The sequence below is a fragment of the Eucalyptus grandis genome, chromosome 4 (genome assembly GCF_016545825.1).
Source record: "Eucalyptus grandis isolate ANBG69807.140 chromosome 4, ASM1654582v1, whole genome shotgun sequence".
NCBI lineage: Eukaryota > Viridiplantae > Streptophyta > Magnoliopsida > Myrtales > Myrtaceae > Eucalyptus > Eucalyptus grandis.
In genome coordinates this window covers 30,864,460-30,882,876 of record NC_052615.1, presented here as the reverse complement: position 1 = coordinate 30,882,876, position 18,417 = coordinate 30,864,460, and the positions used below count along the sequence as shown (strand labels likewise).

The 18,417-nt window shown below is 38.4% G+C and overlaps 2 protein-coding genes across 2 annotated transcripts; one reads left to right on the top strand and one right to left on the bottom strand.

Moving 5' to 3' along the window:
* Positions 1-6,608: 6,608 nt before the first annotated feature.
* Positions 6,609-9,251, top strand: LOC104441795 (cytochrome P450 87A3). The gene is made up of 9 exons (XM_010055027.3): positions 6,609-6,991; positions 7,102-7,423; positions 7,513-7,662; positions 7,821-8,072; positions 8,170-8,259; positions 8,347-8,425; positions 8,514-8,620; positions 8,765-8,892; positions 8,973-9,251. Exons 1-9 carry the CDS (start codon positions 6,675-6,677, stop codon positions 9,082-9,084), a joined length of 1,557 nt encoding a protein of 518 aa, XP_010053329.2. The 5' UTR covers positions 6,609-6,674; the 3' UTR covers positions 9,085-9,251.
* On the bottom strand, positions 9,237-18,398 carry LOC104441796 (protein HAPLESS 2). The gene is made up of 18 exons (XM_010055028.3): positions 18,029-18,398; positions 17,607-17,750; positions 17,080-17,168; positions 16,665-16,704; positions 16,132-16,189; positions 15,985-16,045; positions 15,293-15,371; positions 14,734-14,868; positions 13,720-13,914; positions 13,253-13,333; positions 13,082-13,182; positions 12,486-12,603; positions 11,641-11,673; positions 11,471-11,564; positions 11,286-11,374; positions 10,995-11,110; positions 10,225-10,325; positions 9,237-10,138 (listed from the first exon to the last, which is right to left on the bottom strand). Exons 1-18 carry the CDS (start codon positions 18,230-18,232, stop codon positions 9,624-9,626), a joined length of 2,253 nt encoding a protein of 750 aa, XP_010053330.2. The 5' UTR covers positions 18,233-18,398; the 3' UTR covers positions 9,237-9,623.
* Between the last annotated feature and the right edge of the window lie 19 nt (positions 18,399-18,417).

Here is an 18,417-nt window from a genome sequence, read left to right as displayed (position 1 = left end):
ACTTGATGTATTTTCACTGGGAGTTAACATGACTTGCTTTTTAAATGTCTTACATATCGCCATTCGTTAGTCTCTGAATTAACTTACAAAACAGTCTTAGCATGTTTATTATTTTTCCTGAGACGCCAGTGCCGTGCATGACGTGTAAAAAATCATATAAAAAAGAATTAGGCTGTTCACCCGAATATTAGAGGTCGACCTTTGCCAGATCTGGCCTGGGTAAGGCTATCCTAGCCTAAGACGAGACCCATCCACTCTCAATTGCAACCTCCACCGAACGGCAATGCCATGTTGCTGCCGTCGGAGTCCCCTCTTGTGAGCTCAACCCTCCTCCTCCGCACTTGCTGAGCTGTGGCCGTTGATGCCTCGGTGAGCTCAACAGCAATGGCCAAGCCTCCAGATCTTTAACTCCTCCTCCAATCAACTTTGCATAAGCAACTTGTCATCGAGCCTTCTGAAAAATTGAGCCATGGCCGGCTCTCGTCCTTGCCCAAGCAAGGCCAACTTGTCCGGCCATTGAAAAAAGGAAGAAGAAAGGGAAAAAAAATATTAAAATTTATTCACATCAAAACCGGTTGTGCTATATAAGATGGCCGGCATCCACATTGGAGATTTCCAGCAAATATTGGTTGGACGGATTTAATTCACAAAATGTGAAATGTTTATGACTTAATTGGCAAAATTGAAATATTCAAAATTGAATTGGTAAAAGTGTAATAGGTTTAGAATATTTTCGATAATTTTCCTCTCTTTGGTGAACTGACTTTCTAATCATGGACTCCAATATGAATATCTATCCATAAAGCAACTACAATAAGGGAAGTTCTTGTATTTCAAGATTAAATTGGTATGCTTGATATATCATTTTATTTTTACTAACAAAGAAGAAGTAGATCTTTAATTTCTGGATAGAATTGGGAATATATCGATTCATGGCCGATTGATTAGGTCCAAAATAGGCTAGCCCTATTTTTAAATTTAGATTGGTCATCAACCCATTAAGGAACAGATCATTAAAGATCCTTTTCCCACGAACTTATTGTATTGTCCCTTTTTTTTTTAACGATATTGTATTGTCCTTAACTGGGTCATCAATGACATCTGTAGACCTTGCTTCGATTGACGAGCTAAATTGTTTAGTCATAGTCAAAAGCTGTCAATATGGAAGTCATCTGATGGGAAGTTGTGTTAATCTTGGGATGCACACGAGCTGAAACTGCTGAAACTGCGAGGGCCAAGCGCTCATAATAATTGTACGTTAGATGGGAAAGAGATACTTCATTAAATCTGACCCCTTGTTTTATCTTCTCGAGATGTTTATGATTCTATTTGTCGCATTTTCAACAACATAAAATAGTGACTTTAGACTGTATATACAAAGACACATACACTTGCCAATAGTCAACTTTTACGTTAGCCAAAGCCTTAGCAATGAACAAAAGATTTCTCTAGATGAAACACTTTGAACATTCTATCGTTACAGACATATTAGTCATGAATTATAGTACTTTATAAACCAGTCTATAAGACAATATATAATTGGATGAGATCAATACGATGCATATTAAAGTTACGTTTATTTCACGGAAAAATGATTAACTTGAAAAAAGTTTTTTTGAAAATGATCATTTTTATTGCTTATAAAATTGAATGATGAGAAATGTCTTTATCACCATAAAAAGGCTTAAACACAAATTGTTATTTGATGATAAAAACATTATTAATCGACTAATTATTTTAAATAATACAAGTGATAATTTTTAGGATTTTTTTTTTTCGAATTTTTCATTTTTTGGTAAAACAAGCGGAGTCTACATCCAGCTTCAATCTCATAAAAACAATAGTGTGAGATAATTCTGACGTTTGTTTTAGGTTTGACATGCAAATTAGATGAAGAAGGCAACACAATAAGTTGAAATTCCGCTCTTACATTGGAAAAAGGCTTAACTTAAAAAGCTTGAGTTTGTAGGGTTAATCACATACGCGTTTGGTTTTCATGAATAAAACCTTAATCCCTTGAAGCGCATAGCATTAATAGGCTCATGGAATCATAAGAACCATCTCCTTCGCATGAAAAGTAATAGAAATATTACGCCTTTTTAAATAATTCAAGGGCTCGAGTATAGAGATCCAGGAATCTAAAAACGTCAGCCGATACGATTTCAAAAGCTGACTTCCATGCGTTGAGTTTAGTTATAAATTTGCCATTTTATTGGACATTTTATTTATGCTCAAAGGTGCGTCCCTCGATCTTCCACATGATGCATTTCAATGCGACAACGTGGCCGCCAAATAAAAGATGGGAACACAATTGAGTAAGCTTCCGCGGTAACAAGATGTGTTCATCAAATCATTATATCTGTATCTTTCCTTAAAACCAAATTCAAAGATTATAATGAAACGCTTCAAGATTCAACCAAAAAAAATTTAGAAAAAAGGGAAGTCATTAGAGAGGGGAACTTCTCACAACAATCGAATTAAGCATGACCACATGTAAGTTAATAGAGTGCACGTTTGCTTATTAAAGTAATGTTTATCTCCAGTCGATCGGGAATGGGAGAGCTCTCTTAGGGATGGGTGCAATTATTATTATTTTTCTAATTCCTTCGTATTTATTACTTAACAAGCCTAAGTTTACTATATGTTTGAAAAATTAAATTGATAGGGGTCCAGGTACGTGTAATCACAGCAAGAGCAGAACATGGTTCCGGCTATTATTTGGTCAAAAAATTACTTGTGACCTAAGTTTGCTACTAGTCTCAATTGTGACCTTTCTGTATATTTGGATTATTTATTATCACTTCATTAACTGCCTGTAAATTATTTTAATCTAGGGCTCTCTAATGCTGCCGAACTCCTGCTCCGCTTCTGATATACTCATGTCCTTTTCTCTTATGAAACGATCCTAGATCATTTGAGCTGCTCTTTTGCATGAGTACTTCTCGAGAGTTTACATGCAAGATGCTGAAGATTACTTCCTGTTTTGACAGTATCTGTGACTGTTAATTGATCTTATAGATTGATCTTATAGTTTGATCTGTTTTTCCCGTCTTCCTAGAGTGATTCGTCTTTCAAATGTGCGATGTATTATAAAACATAAACTTTGTGGGGACTCGCAAAGCGTGTACAGAACAAATCTCTTCTTCAGCTGTGAGACTACCATGTTAGTCCATGACTAAGCATCTAATAAAAGATCCTGATCTCACTAATAACTTTTCTCTCAAGTGCGCCTAATAGGATCCCTACTCATCTCTATTGTACTCCACTCGCTCGAGGACCAATCGGGATGTATGTTGTGCATCTTGTCTTATTCAAGTTATCGTGTAACATTTGTCATCTCACTCCCAATCTCGCCGTACCCTAAGCCAAATCTTACTTTTTCTGTGTTAAGTAATGAAAGAGTGGAAAGGAGTGACCAACACAGCTAACCTCTAGATATTACCATAAGAGTTTCGTGCTAGTTAGCGACTATTAGATTTTAACTATAGTTGTAATCAGTCTATTTGAAATCCAAAGGATCAAGGGTCGATCAACCTATCACCGTAGCATTAGGAGTGGGTTAGAACTCAGAAAGTGTCTCTTCATGAGGTATAGTAAAATGCCCAAAGCACATGGAGGATAGAGGTTTACTCATAACATGACTCGAACTTATGATCTCATGGAAGACTACGGCCATCTTACCACTACGTCAAGCTATCATGCTTGGTGGTAAAAAAGGAATTGGAGACATCTGCTATGATGGTTCATAAGCATATATAATCATCACACAAGGCCACTAAAGCACACTAATCCACAATTAAGAAAATCCAAGTATGATTAGCCGTATGCTACACGGTCCACAGCGATGTCCAACAACCATGCTTGTGCAATTGAATTAGCCTTTAGCCACTTGCGTAGCCATGAAAGCCAATCTCATCTCGATAACGTAGGTCAAAAAGGTCGTCAAAAGAAGGAAAACTTTTTGCCCCCAAAAGCTTAGTTTTATGTCCTCCACAATAAGAGCAATTCCACGTGATAAAGGAAGGTTTGAGATTTTGCTAGCAAGTGATTACGAATCGATCGTGCATTCCCTAGGAAAACGCTCACGGTTCCCTTGGAGTGCATACCAATTATTAAATGTAGGACTACATGAATTGTTTGCCATTAAGCAAACATAACATATGATATGATGGATGCCCTAAATACTGGCAAAAGGTGAATTATATCTACCGTTTACATCAATCACCTGCTTATTGTATCTTAAGAGCATTGCCGATAGCTTGTATCATCCCTCGTCGTAAGAAAAGTATGTAAGTATATCTTCAAAAAGGAGTTGATCGCCTCCAGAACAGTTAAAACTTACCAAGTCGAACCACCGTATCCCTAATCATCTCGCATTCCCGAAACTCCAATTCGATATTATTCGAGAAATGCTAATGCGTTTGGAATCGATTGTCGTGTCCCCTCGAAAAACCCTCGTACCCATTAGGCGACACACATCAGCAATCCTCTGTTGCACGTGTGCTGCACAATAATTGTGGCGGTGAGCAACGAAGACATGTAGGACCGGAGACAGTAGTTCCTTTTCCCATTCAAACCATCATATTTTCAGGGTCTAGAGAAAAGCGAATTGACCACCTAGCAACCGTTGTATTCATCCAAGCGTTAGAAAAGGCAAACATATTAATAAAATAAAACCATTTTTAAAAAAATATTGGGCATCGAGCTGTGCTTTGCTATGAATGCACTCAGAGGACCCAATTTCCTAGCCTTTGCCGAGCAGTTCAGCTATCCGTTCATGAAAATAAAAGTTATTATCAGCGATGTATCTCCCCACTTTATGCAGCAGGCAAGATATCCCAATTGGGAAAAGAATAATCACCGAAAATATACACTTTTGAGGTGTTATGATGCACCGTCCAGGAAAAAACCAGTGGCTGTGATGATCATAAACGGCTGAATTAGGGAATTTATAATAGTGCAATGTAAGGTTGTACGTAAAGCTGTTCGTTTGTCTCGTTGTTGTTACATTCGACAGCTAATGACACGGAGTAAGAACTGCATCAGCAAGAATAAATTTATCTAAGGGAATTAGAAAGATCAGATGGGGCTATATTCAATGAATGAGGGGAATGGAGAGGGCTGTAGTGATGCGATGAGATTAGTCGGGTGCTCTAGGAGGTCTGAACACATGATGTAGTGAAAAGGATACAATGACTTTTTATTTCAATGAACTCGAATACGGATCACGATCGAGAAAGTTTCTCGAACCATGCTCGGTTCACTTGCTTTCCTAGATTAAACTGAGCTCGTGAGTCTCGTGTCCAGTAAACTTGCGTAGGACAGTCAAAAGGATTTGCAAGACCCGTGATTTGGGACGAAGTTTTGGGAACCCCACCTTCGTGTTTTCTTCCTTTTAAGCTTCGTGAGCCTGAAAACTCTCTTCCTTTTTCCTTTTCTTTTCTTGATGGGGTCTTCGCATGGCGAAACTTTTGTCCAGGATTTACTACGAGAGATTTTTGCATCAAAAAAAGAAAAAAGAAAAAGAAAAAAACATTGCAGATAACAATGGGGAAAATGGTGGGTCATGGAACACAGCGAGCCTACCTAGAGATTGGAGTACTCATTGCCATGTCTGGTCAAGTCCGTGGCTCAATGGGGTTTGCAATGGAGCACGGCTCTATGCGTAAATTTAGGGTTTACACTGTTTTTTTGGAAACTACTCTACGCTTCAAAAGATGCCCACGCATCTTGCAGTACAGTACAGACAGCAGTTTTTTTTTTTTTTTCAAAAATTTACAACCCTTGAAATTGCAATTGGAAGTGCAAGCTTGGCTACAGGCCACGCGTCTATATCGAACCCAATTCCGAGCTTCTCAAATGATTAGGATGACAATCTTGCATTGTGAGTTGTAATGTTACGTTTGGGTCAATAACAAAAGAATAACTCAAAACTTCACTGATGGTGAAATCCATTGAAGTTATGAAATTATGATTCTCAAAAGATTAGGTCGAGACAAGATGTCTTAAGTATATTGGAATATTGCCAGCCATTAGTGCTTATGTCACATTTGAATGTTGCAGGGAGTGGTCACCTCCAAATTCTTTTTTCTTTTCGGATCACACGTATACAGCTATGCGAGGACTTAACAAAGATACCCGAATGGATTTGAGGGAGTTGGTGAAATCCACTGAAGTTACTTCTTAGTGCTATAGAAGATTGATATCAGATCATCATAGATTCTTTTATATTTATATATCCCACTTCAGGTGCTCCAAGCTTCATCCTCGCAAATCTAGCAAGACATCATGCCCTCGTGCTTCTTCCCTTTTTGGCTTCACTTAATGTTTACCATGAACCCAAAAACTCAAAGAAGAAAAAAAATTAAATAAAGAAACTCCACCCAGAGAGAGAGAGAGAGAGAGAGAGAGAGAGAGAGAGAGGGAAGCATCCCGAAAGCTTCCTAGCCATACCAAGTTCCTTGAAGAATGAACATTATTATATACATATACCAGCCGTTGACGAATGAAAAATTAGTGGTCACTTGAACAGAATAGTATCAGAGATGTAGACATTTACAACTACTGGTACAGCTTGATGTCATAAAAAAATTAAGGTCACAGTTTTAATAATTGGTTTCCTTGCTAGTTGTGGGTTCTGGCAATGCCTATATAAGAAGATCTCCTCATGGTTAATGGCACACATGTTGCGCGCTTGTTCTTTTCTTTGCCAACCTCGCAGACTGACCATTCCATTTCTGCTACACCAACATCAGCATCGTACATTCTATAGATTCTACCCAATACTCTTCAAGGAAATGTGGTTCGACTGTCTTGGAGCTCTGGTTGTCATTGGCATCGTGTGCTGGATTTATCGGTGGAGGAATCCTAGATGCAATGGAAAACTTCCGCCGGGCTCGATGGGCTTGCCACTCCTCGGCGAGACCCTCCAATTCTTCGCTCCAAACACTTCTCATGATATCTCTCCATTCATCAAAGAGAGAATGAAGAAGTAAGACTTCGATAACAAGCCATTTACTTATATTGAAGTTGTCCATCCTTCTACTCATCCTTCTCTAATGCTAAATGCTTTTATCTCGATTTTGTTTTGTTGTTTTTCAGTTATGGACCAATATTCAGGACAAGTTTGGTGGGACGGCCAGTCATAGTATCGACGGATCCGGATTTCAATTACTTTATTTTCCAACAAGAGGGAAACCTGTTCCAGAGCTGGTACCCAGACACCTTCACAGAGGTTTTCGGCCGACAAAATGTGGGTTCGCTCCATGGTTTCATGTACAAATACCTCAAAAATATGGTGCTGAGTCTCTTTGGCCCTGCAAGCCTCCAAAAGATGCTCCCGGAAGTTGAGAAGACTGCATACGGAAGATTACAGCAGTGGTCATGTCAGCACATGATTGAAGTAAAAGAAGAAACAGCAAGTGTAAATTTCAGAGCAACCATTCTTTTTATTCAATCATCGTTCGCTGCAAGATAATATATGTGTAACTGATAAAATTGACACCATTGCAGATGATATTCCATCTGACAGCAAAGAAGTTAATAAGCTACGATTCAGAGAGCTCTTCAGAAAATCTCAGGGAAAGCTTTGTCTCATTCATACGAGGATTGATTTCCTTTCCATTGGACATTCCTGGTACCGCCTATCACAACTGCTTACAGGTAGGTAAAACCAGCAGAAAGCTACCCGTCAATTATAACAAGCTATTGTTCTGTTTGCACTCTTGGCCTCTTGGCAATGACAGAATTACTTTCCATAACATGCTTTACCAAACTAAGATTAACAACAATTTTGGTCCAACCTTTTCCTAATTCTAAAGGGAAGGAAAAGGGCAATGAGGATGCTGAAGAACTTGCTACAAGAAAGGAGGATGATGCCCAGGAAACAACAAAATGATTTTTTTGATTATGTGCTTGAAGAACTTCAAAAGGAGGGAACAATTCTTACAGAGGCAATCGCATTGGATTTAATGTTTGTGTTACTATTTGCCAGCTTTGAGACTACTTCCCTTGCTCTGACATTAGCCATGAAGTTTCTTTTAGAGAACCCCACGGCACTGAAGAGATTGACGGTTAGTAAAATCGGACTACGATTTGGGTACTTCGTATCAGAAACAAGCCAAACAATTTGTTTCGCCAACATACTCTAAACACTCAGATATATCTCAGGAAGAACACGAGGCCATCATAAGGAAAAGGGAAGATGCTGATTCTGCACTGACCTGGAAGGAGTACAAATCAATGACATTTACATTTCAGGCGAGCAAGAACTTTTATTTACCTTCAAGTTCTACACAGATGATACATGCATAAGACAGCTTTCTTACTGCTAAAGTCCACTTGCAGGTGATAAATGAAACAGTCAGGCTCGCAAATATAGTTCCAGGAATCTTCCGGAAAGCACTGAGACAAATTCAATTCAAAGGTACGTTGAAATGATACTCATCTAACACAAGTTTATGTAAGACAAGAAAGAACAATCTATGTTGACAAGTTCCTTTATTTGGTGACAGGCTACACCATACCAGAAGGTTGGGCTGTTATGGTTTGTCCACCAGCCGTACACTTAAATCCAGCAAAATATGAAGATCCTCTGACATTTAATCCATGGAGATGGGAGGTTGGTCACATAATTCTCTGTTCTTCTTCACCTGCAAACAGATAATGAATCCATACAAGCAAAAAAGAGAAAAAGAACAGCAGAAAATAAATCTCTTGCAATCTTCATCATTTTCCAATTTTAACTAAGAATCAATACATACAGGGGATGGATGTACACGTTGCATCTAAACAATTTATGGCTTTTGGTGGGGGTATGAGATTCTGTGTTGGGACTGACTTCACAAAGGTTCAGATGGCGGTTTTTCTCCATTGCCTAGTGACAAGATACAGGTAATACAGTCAAGTGTCCAAGAGTGAAAAATGAGCCTCCCATATGGTGAGAGTAACCATGTTGTTAATGAAATTTTTAGGTGGCAAGCAATTAAAGGAGGCAATACTGTCCGCACACCGGGTTTACAATTTCCAGATGGCTTTCATATTCGAATCTGGGAGAAAGAGTCGCTCGCAAAAAGGGAAAACTAATGTACATCTAGATAGCCAAACCTGAACAACAGCAACCAGAACAATGGTCTTGTTTCAGCAGCAAGCAAAAGTATTGCAGCTTGATGCCTAGCAATCAAAATGGCTGTTGACAAGCTAGAGAAGGGAACAGTTGTCAACAATATACTTCAAGATGCATGAAGCCAATGGAAAATCTTTCCAGAATCAAAAGCAAGCAACAATTTTGCCCAAGAAAAAGTACAGAATTTTGCCTTTACTTGTCTCAGCATGTCCAATAAGGGTGAAAACTTGAATGGAATTGAAAAGTTGGAAGAGTTACAAAATGTAACCAACCGACCGCAAAAACACAAGAACAGTGCATAAACAGTATATGTCTACATTACATCTTTGCGGAACCTTCCATGTCCATTTTACATCAAAGAATTCCTCAGAAGATTCTATTCCTCTGGTCTGTCTAGTACAACACATATTCCACTTTAGAAAGTGAATCAGTCAAAAATAGCCATCTCTCTAAGAGAGCTTGAAAACACCCCGGAGTCAATGCTTACATATTTGACTGATCACTCTCTTCTCTTGGGATGTGGGCTCAACCATGTCTGATCCTGTAGACCATGGCTGTATCTCTTGTGTTCATGTTGCCGGTTGTCAGCATGCTGTCTCAGTTCAGAGGTTCTGCCAGAAGACCCTCTTTCTTTTCTACGCTTTCTGTGTCCAATTCTGTCATCCTCTAAACTATCCAAAGCAATCTCCTGTGCAAAACCTGAATTCTTTCCATGACCAGGCTTGACATTATCCTTGTGAACATGGTGAAGATAATAATAATACTCAGGCTCCCTATCTGGATGCCTGTGTTCATGACGGTGATGGACACTTCGTTTGTGGGAAAGACTATGCTTGCGGTACATCATCCCCTTGCTATAGTGCTTCCTATGGTGCATATGGGGATATTTAGCATCAATTCCATGTCTTCGAGCACCTGGGACAATCTGACTGTCATCTTGAAAAAGATCTTCCCACCAATCATAAAGGGGGTCAAAGAGTCCTTTCTGATGCAGCAGCCAAAGCAACACGAGAACTGTAATACCACATGTGGTTATTTCATTGCACTATTATCTTATAATGGCAATCAACCTTACCAATCAAGATTAAAAGTGGATTCACCTGTTGGAATCGTCGCTAAAAGTAGACCAAACATCAAGACCCAGCTCATGCATATATACTGTATGTGGCATCTGAAGTCGAAAAAACCTGAGCATTCCCTCCTGTTGACAAGGCCATACATCAGTAGTACATATATAACCATTCTAAAGCAGGCTTACATGCAAAGTAGAGTCCCAGTCAAAAGGCGAGACTGCATGGTATGTAGTAATAACAGATTTACTGAACATAAACAGCAGAATTGCTCAAGATAACAACGTGCAATCATGCACTTCGCCTTGTATGATTTCTTATAATTATATTTAGCTACTTTTATCCTTCACATCTTTTCGCTCACATACTCTATTCCCAAGGGCTGTGTTTTTATCCATTTTTCATGAAAGTTTTAAAACACAAGAAGCAGCAAATTCAATTCCACTCCATGTTATACTATCACGAACATAAAACACACCGGACGCATTAATTGTATTCTACAAATGTTTCTCTACACTGAATGTATTCTCTGTGTCAAACCTAATACTATTGTTCTCTCCCCTCCTTGTTCCAATGACATTTCTATCATCCTCCAGAAGAAAAAATTGTAAGATTTTACACCAAATTGATTCTATGAACATCTTGACATAACAAAAACATGCCAGAAGAGAGGACAGACATTTTCTTCAAGCCCAAAAGAAGTGTCAAATAAATCATTGATTGACTGAACTGAAGATATGCGATGAATGTGTACACAATACATATTTCACGCCTGACAGATGCTACAATGTTAAATTAACCTGCAACTTTTTCCCGTGATGAAATCGATTACACCTGCCCATAATTTGCTCCAAAAGCCCTTGATGGAATCAAAAAACCCACTCATACCTGTCTTTGGTTGTTGAAAAGGTGTAATCTGCAAAGAAGTCATTGATTCAAGACTCTTAATAACAGAAGTGAATTTTACAGCTAGTATCATTGAGTCCTCTATTTCCAATAACAGAACTTTTTATCCAAACAATCCTTTCGAGGATGCCATTCATCAGTGATTTTATGTGACTTAAAAAGCATGACTTTGAACTAAACATCACCTGTGATCCATTGTCAAGGACAGTAGCTGTAGTACTAAATTGGCATTCTGCTCGATCAACCTCACTGAAATCAGAATCCTTAAGAATAGCTGCAGTAAAAAACATACAGGAAGCTATACTATCAAATCCCCATTAGTTACTCTATTTGAGTTTCCCTACTAAGCATTGAGCACGGTAACTGATACCTGCACATATATATTTTGCTGCCTGATCTGTTGTCGGGTACAATTTAAACGATCTAGTCAAAATTTCACTTGGCTTCATAATGAAAAATTGTTCCTGTGTCATCAAAATAAAGTCTTTTACATCATTGTCAAGCTAAATATTCAAAATACATCAGTTAAAAGAAAATTACCTCTGTGAGGGTGACACCACTGTTGCAATCAAACTGCCGGAGGAAATAGTTTGTCAAAGAGGAGAATTAAGTAGTTTCCTATAACAGCCAATTGTATATGCAGTATGGATATTTAAACTAGGATGCACTATCCAAATTCAGTCTGAGATCATAAGCTATGAAGAGTAATTGAGTTATCGCATTCCATTCTATGCAAGTTGTTTCTTTCTAGAATAATTTATTTGACAATTATCACTGAAAACTCCTCAACTTTTACTCACTAAAAGGTGGGACAAGAATTTGATAGATGAAGAATAAAGACTATCCCTTTCTTCCACATTGCAGTGGTTCATTACATAGACAAACTAAGGTGTTATATATCCTACCACCGAAAAGTGACTCCTTTCCACAACTCCCAATTAGTTAATCATGATTATTTCGAAGAAGAGAACATATATTATAACTATATCTGGAAAGAGGAATATCTAGTCTAGTAGCCTCTATGCTACAGCTACATGCATGAAGGGGGAACAGACTAATATTAATAAGAGAACAACAACAATGCACCCAAGAATTGTTGTCCATAACGCATCAAGCTGAACCATAGCATCGACAAAAGAAAATGCTTCAAATTCTGTAGAAATCACACCACGAGTCCTTCCATTAGCAAAATGCTGGCTATTGCCACACAAAAGCTTCATAATTCCAGTGTTATGTAACCCATGAAAATTGTAGGCACATGAATAACATAACAAATAAAAAGAACCAGTCAAGTGCCTGGCAGAACTTGAGGTATACACTGAAGTGTGATCACTAATGACAAAATGATGTATATATACACTAAAATTTCTGATCTTTGAGGGTACCGTTAAGCTGTATGAGGCTTCAAGTTCACCAGTATTCTTTGTTGTGATTGTAGCGACTCCAAATTGAGTCAAAGCTTCAAATGTCGGAACAGTGACACTTAAGATTTTTCCAGGGCTCCTACAGACAGGAAAGGTACGAATCAGTTAATCACGTAATAATTACTTAAGTAACATAAATGGCTGAAAATTATTTGGCTTTACTTAATTTCAACTCTATTGTCTCAAGTAGTAGATTGGAAAAGTACACATTTTATAGGATACTGGATAAACATGACAGGAAATGTTAAAAAATGACAAGGACAATGGCTTTCCCGTATTCTAACTATCCTAACTATACTGAGAAATCCCAACAGAGGATCTGCAGAATCAGTAACTGCAATCTCAACTTTGAAAAACTAAAACTTGTACATAATAGCCATTGGGTCATATAAAGAACCTTAAAATGCCAAGCTAGATTGAACATATATAGTTTTTTCAAAAAGCTATGAACCAACACGATAAGATGCTAATTAAATCTATGCAAGTGACTGTCACCAGGCAATACTTAGGTTCACCAAAGCAAGTGAAAAAAATATAACAGCAGAAATAAGGTCAACCTCTGATATACATATTCAATGTCATCAGCTCTTAATTCTATCAAAAGGTTTGTGTTAAGAACTTCAGTGACTCCTATGGAGAAAGAATGACTCCCTGCATTCTGCATCCAAATGAAGGTTGTCAACAACAGAAATTAAAGAACATATCCGAATTCTTCAATAAAACCTTACTGGATGCTGATTTATCCTTTCAAATCTTCCTTCAACACCATACAGCGGCAACTGATTTCTCCCAACTCTATTCTGGTCAGCCTTTCATTAAAGGAAAAAAAAAAGCAAAGAAAAAAGAGCTGCTTCAAATCATGCCACAGGATAACACACCACTCAATATCTGTCAACTTCTTTGTGAGAGGTGATGTTCCAAGTAGTGAGTAGTAATTATGATTAAGCAGAAGATGTGAACAAATTGACAAGACAGATATAGAACACAATTTGTAGAAGGGCGAAAGAACTATTATGCTTATGCAAATCTACCAAATTCACATTTGATTATAGAAGATAACACAATAATATCTAGATATCCCTATAAGGATGCAGGTGCAGCAATTCAAACGTTGCCTGCAATATAGTATCGTGTGTCAAAAGCTCTAAATTAAATAAATTCTGAGACTATAGCTGAAAGGGTAGAATTGACTAACATCCCAGAAATTCCACAGTTGATTATGCAAGCAACTTCCAAAAGGTGAGGCGCAAAAATTTGGTTGCCCATTGAAAGCCTCATAACTGACGCCGATCTTGTTGCATTCAATGCCATCCAAGGTAAATCTGACCCTCTCAAGCAGCATCCACATAGAAAAATTCGTCCCTAAATTCTGCGGTTGACCAGGTCCACTCTTTAAGACAACAAGAAAATGTCTCAGGATAAATAACAGGCTGATTAATGGGGCGATTTACAATTTGGCTACTGACTTACACTGCCGTACAGAAGTGTATGTGCATGCTCTAAAAGAAAGATAGGTCGAGCCTAAGATGTTACCCAATGTTGATCTTGTTATTTTTATTTTTTCTTTTCCATTTCACGTTTGAAGATCAGATGTATTCTGAACTTCCCAATTGAATACTTCAAAAACCTTGGATATAAATATTGACCAACAAATTGCTGTTTATTCCAACACGACAAATGATTTGATATTACTATCCATCTGTATACTTGAAGCAATTCCATTTCTATGCATGTCTTTGTCTCAGTCTATTTATAATCAAAGACAGATCCATCTAAGTTATGCACACATTAAAATGAGATGTAAACACGTTGGGCTGAAGAAAAAAATTGACCAGCTTACCGTATAAACAACGATGAGGGGTAGATACCCACCTTGCCTCTTCTAAAATCATCTAAATGAAGTTCCAATTTACATGCAAAAAGTAGTACTGATGAAAAGATTAATTAAAGCAATATGATGTATTATCTGGGAAATTGAAATGTGACTAAAATAAACATAGATGACAACAAGAAACAGTGTGGTCCTTCTCAATGCATTCACAATCATGCATATTAGATAATATCAATTTATTGAACATCATGCAAGAAGTCATTATGGTTCCAATATACACTGAGTGAAAAGGATAGAGAATCTGCACTTTTATTTTTTTTGAGTAGAAAAACTCCAAGTCTATCAACACTAGAAGAATCAAATAAATGTGAGACATACCTGCCTTGGAATGACGAGGTAAAAGTCCTCAAATGACGGAATATTTGTGTACCCAGCAAAATCTCCAATAAGGTTCACCCTTAAAAAGTTATCGCCAGATATAGCACTTCTGTTTTCTGGACCTAAAACCACCTCCTGTGGGCCAGAGAAAGAAAACAGTGGGAAGAATTTTCAGCAAATCCATCTTAAGTGGACTCTCAAAGAGATTCAAACTTTGACAAACCAACCGAGGGTATTGATCATCAGAAGATCTAAACTTAGAAAGAAATGGATATTATGGACTGAAAGCAACAAATAAATTAGCTGTGGCTAGAAACAAGAAATTACAGGGCTTCATTGCCCTAGCCAATTACTCCAAACAGTTCCACGACATGCATATAATGCTAGTAATCCCGCATTCAAACATGAAACTAAGTGAGATTCTGATGTTATAAATTACAAATTTTTAAGGGAACAAGGAAGAATTTAGCAAAACAAAAAGTTGAATAGTAAATTGTTTTATATCAGCTAACATTTCCTTGAGACAAAAAGCTGAAAACAATATGAAGCAAAATCATACCGAAATTTTTGTTCCTGTTTTCACTTCAATCCGGACACTGAATCCTAGTGATCGTTGTCCAATGCCAAAAACATGGAACCTTCACCAGAAAACAGTTTCTAGTTATAATGTGAGTAATGATAGACTGAATAAGAGAGGATAACAAAGAAATCCACAGAAGTACAACTAGCATATTGCCCATATAATTGGAAGTAACAGAAGCAACTTCGTCTGTCTATTTATGTTAATTTCAGTGAACTTTGCAATGTCAGTTCTTACCACTAATCAACTCTATAGGCATATTGTATGTGCATTACAAAACCTGCACTAAGAACTACTTATATTAAATTGGAAAGAGATGAAAGCAATTAAATTATTTCTTTCCCCATCCGTTTCCTCTGTCCAAACAAAAGAGAATGCAGTTGTGAGAGAAAAAGGGAGGAATTGTTCTAGACAATTCAAGAATGGACACCAATTTTAATTTTTCCTTGGAAGATAGTATAGATATAGAAAATGATCACAATCACTAGCAGTTTTCTCCACGATCCACTACAATGTAATTCTCGGAAGTTCAACAAAACAGAGCTCGTCAATTCAGCATCACACACACTAAAGATGGATCCAGGTATCAACATTTGGTTATAGGGAGCGTTTGCACTAGGAAAGGAGTGTTCAATAATTTTTCTCTTGGGGAAAGGCACATGCAGCCATACCATTCACCTGGAAATCTGAGGCAATGAGCAGTATTAGCCTTTCCTTTAAGCATTTTGTCAACTGATTGTTGAATCAACAAAAGAGAAGATGAAGTGTTAGAATATAAAGATGCATCAGAAAATGAAAAGCTATGTAACAGCAATTACAGATGTTTCCGCATGATGATGGGACACGCCGCTGGGGCCCACAAGGGCAACAGATTGGCTGAGATAAACGACAATTACATAAGACACGCCAACAATTGAGAATAAAGATGCACAATATAAATAAAGAGGGACATATCAATAAACATAATCCATACTTCTTAACTGGCATTTCACACAAGATAATATTTATAACTGTCTTCTGAAAACAAACTAAAATATACCAAAAGTCAACACAAAATAGAATCCTGTGCTAAGAGATTTCTAGAGTTCCAGTACTAATTTTAAAGTGAACAAGTCAGGAGTGAGATTAAGCATGGATAAATCCAACATCCACAAGCATTTGTGCTGTTCGTATTGGTTGTTCCAAACAAATTTCCATGTGTGAGTGCACAATCTTAAGCGATCAAGCTAAAACTGGAGGAGGATATGGGATTATCTGGTAAAACATATAAGGAAGCCCAATAATTAAAAAAGAAGAAAGAATATTAAAATGACTCAAAGAGATAAATGAAGAAAGGCGGTGGACAAGACACCTGAGTATGCTCAATAATATGACCATCGGCATCCCGCAACCTGAGGCATAGACTATTGAATGAATATACTGAGAACCATTATGCACGACAAAGTTGTATTCCTATGAAAAGTAAGATACACCATGGTGCAGGTTGCTAAATAAAGTGCTAGACCATGACAGCCTTAGATGTACGCAAGCATGTAAAACTTTCTCAATGTTTGGGTAACGACAATTCAAAATCATAAGTGTTGCTAAAACCCTGCAAATGATTTCTTACCACATTTGCTTTAACCAAGTATTTTGTGGCCAACAAGAAAAAGAAAACACTATGAGAAGCAGCAGAAGGAGACCATTGACCTTGTCCAATGCAATCTAAAAACTTGATCATGGTGTCAGAAGCTGAAGAGTCACAGAGAGAGAGAGAGAGCTCTTGCCTCTCACATATTTTGACAACTTTTGAATCGGCATCTGGCTCACATTTGCGTGTCTTCACAAAATATTCTTGTGGCTTGTATGGAACATCCTGAAAAATGTCATACATAGTCCATTTAATACATGAACACAACCTTCACTACACATGAAAAGATGATATGAACGAGAAGAATAATGGAAAAATTTATGAGTGTCCAGCCAAAAGGAAGTATGATAAAGCAAAGGCACATATCCTGTAGCAAACTTGTCTCACCAAGAATTTCACGCATGAAAGGCATTAAAAGCACGTCTGCTTGTCAATTGCTCCTTAAGGACAATAAACACAACTTCAAGTAAAAACACTAGGGAAAACCCTAACCTCTATTGTCTGCTGTAGGCATAAACATTCATAATGATATTACAATATACCAAGATACCATGATCAATAATGCAGAACACCATAAAGTCAGGGGACTAAAAGAAGTTAGAAAGATATCTGAGAAGGAAAAATCTCGCTACATACAGCACAACGATCAGAGAGGTTCCATACTCTTATGTATGTAAGCTCGTAGAGAGCATATGCGGCAGACTTGTTGATCGTCAGCACAGGGGGAATCCGCAAAGTTTGCATCTTGCTCGTTGAGTTCTCTTCGACCTCTACTATTTCCGCGACGAGTGAGGCGTCCCCTCCACTCTGAAATCCCCCCGGAGCAAATCGATTAAGCAATGCAGCCAAATTTCAATTTTGCACATAATAAAATAGCATTACACGTTCACACAATCTCATGCCCCGATTCCAATTAATTTCAGAAACTCTCCTTCAATTACAAAAAAGGAACGCAACCGTTTCCATCAAGCGCGGCACGACGCGAACTTGCGCAAGCGGAAATTGAGGAAGCAGAAAAATGAAAGGAAAAATCGATTCCTGCAACCGTTCGGGCAAGCATTTCGCAACACGCGACGACGACTTACGGAACCACTGGGGACGGCCAGGTCGAGCACGATCTTCTTGGTGCAGTTGAGGTTGTCGCCGGAGGCGGAGGACTTCTGGCACCGGTCGAGCTTCGATTTGGAGAGGATCTCGACCGCGGACACCACCGCCGTCGGCCCGCGCAGGCAGTGGAGGAGGAGCACGAGCAGGAGCAGCGCCGCCGCGCCGGCGAGCCTGATCGCCATTATTCTCCGGACCGGAGAGCGCGGAGGTCCGGTCGATCGTCGGCGTTGCGGAGTCGACGGAGGGGGTTCGATGGCGACGATGAGCGAAGGAGAGGAAAGCCGGTGGATTCTTCCGCTTCGGGAACGAAATGGAAACCGCTCGGGGCGCGTGGTGTAGGACGGCGGTTTTTTTGGCGGGAGTAAAA

What these genes read in the sequence shown, in the direction of transcription:
- LOC104441795 (XM_010055027.3), top strand. Translation starts at nt 6,675, where the DNA reads ATGGCACACATGTTGCGCGCTTGTTCTTTTCTTTGCCAACCTCGCAGA. An exon ending in ATCAAAGAGAGAATGAAGAA is followed by an intron (nt 6,992 to 7,101) that starts GTAAGACTTCGA and finishes GTTGTTTTTCAG; the next exon opens with TTATGGACCAATATTCAGGA. An exon ending in TGCCTAGTGACAAGATACAG is followed by an intron (nt 8,893 to 8,972) that starts GTAATACAGTCA and finishes TGAAATTTTTAG; the next exon opens with GTGGCAAGCAATTAAAGGAG.
- LOC104441796 (XM_010055028.3), bottom strand. Translation starts at nt 18,232, where the DNA reads ATGGCGATCAGGCTCGCCGGCGCGGCGGCGCTGCTCCTGCTCGTGCTC. An exon ending in AAACAGGAACAAAAATTTCG is followed by an intron (nt 14,869 to 15,292) that starts GTATGATTTTGC and finishes TCTGGCCCACAG; the next exon opens with GAGGTGGTTTTAGGTCCAGA. An exon ending in ATTGAATATGTATATCAGAG is followed by an intron (nt 12,604 to 13,081) that starts GTTGACCTTATT and finishes TCCTGTCTGTAG; the next exon opens with GAGCCCTGGAAAAATCTTAA.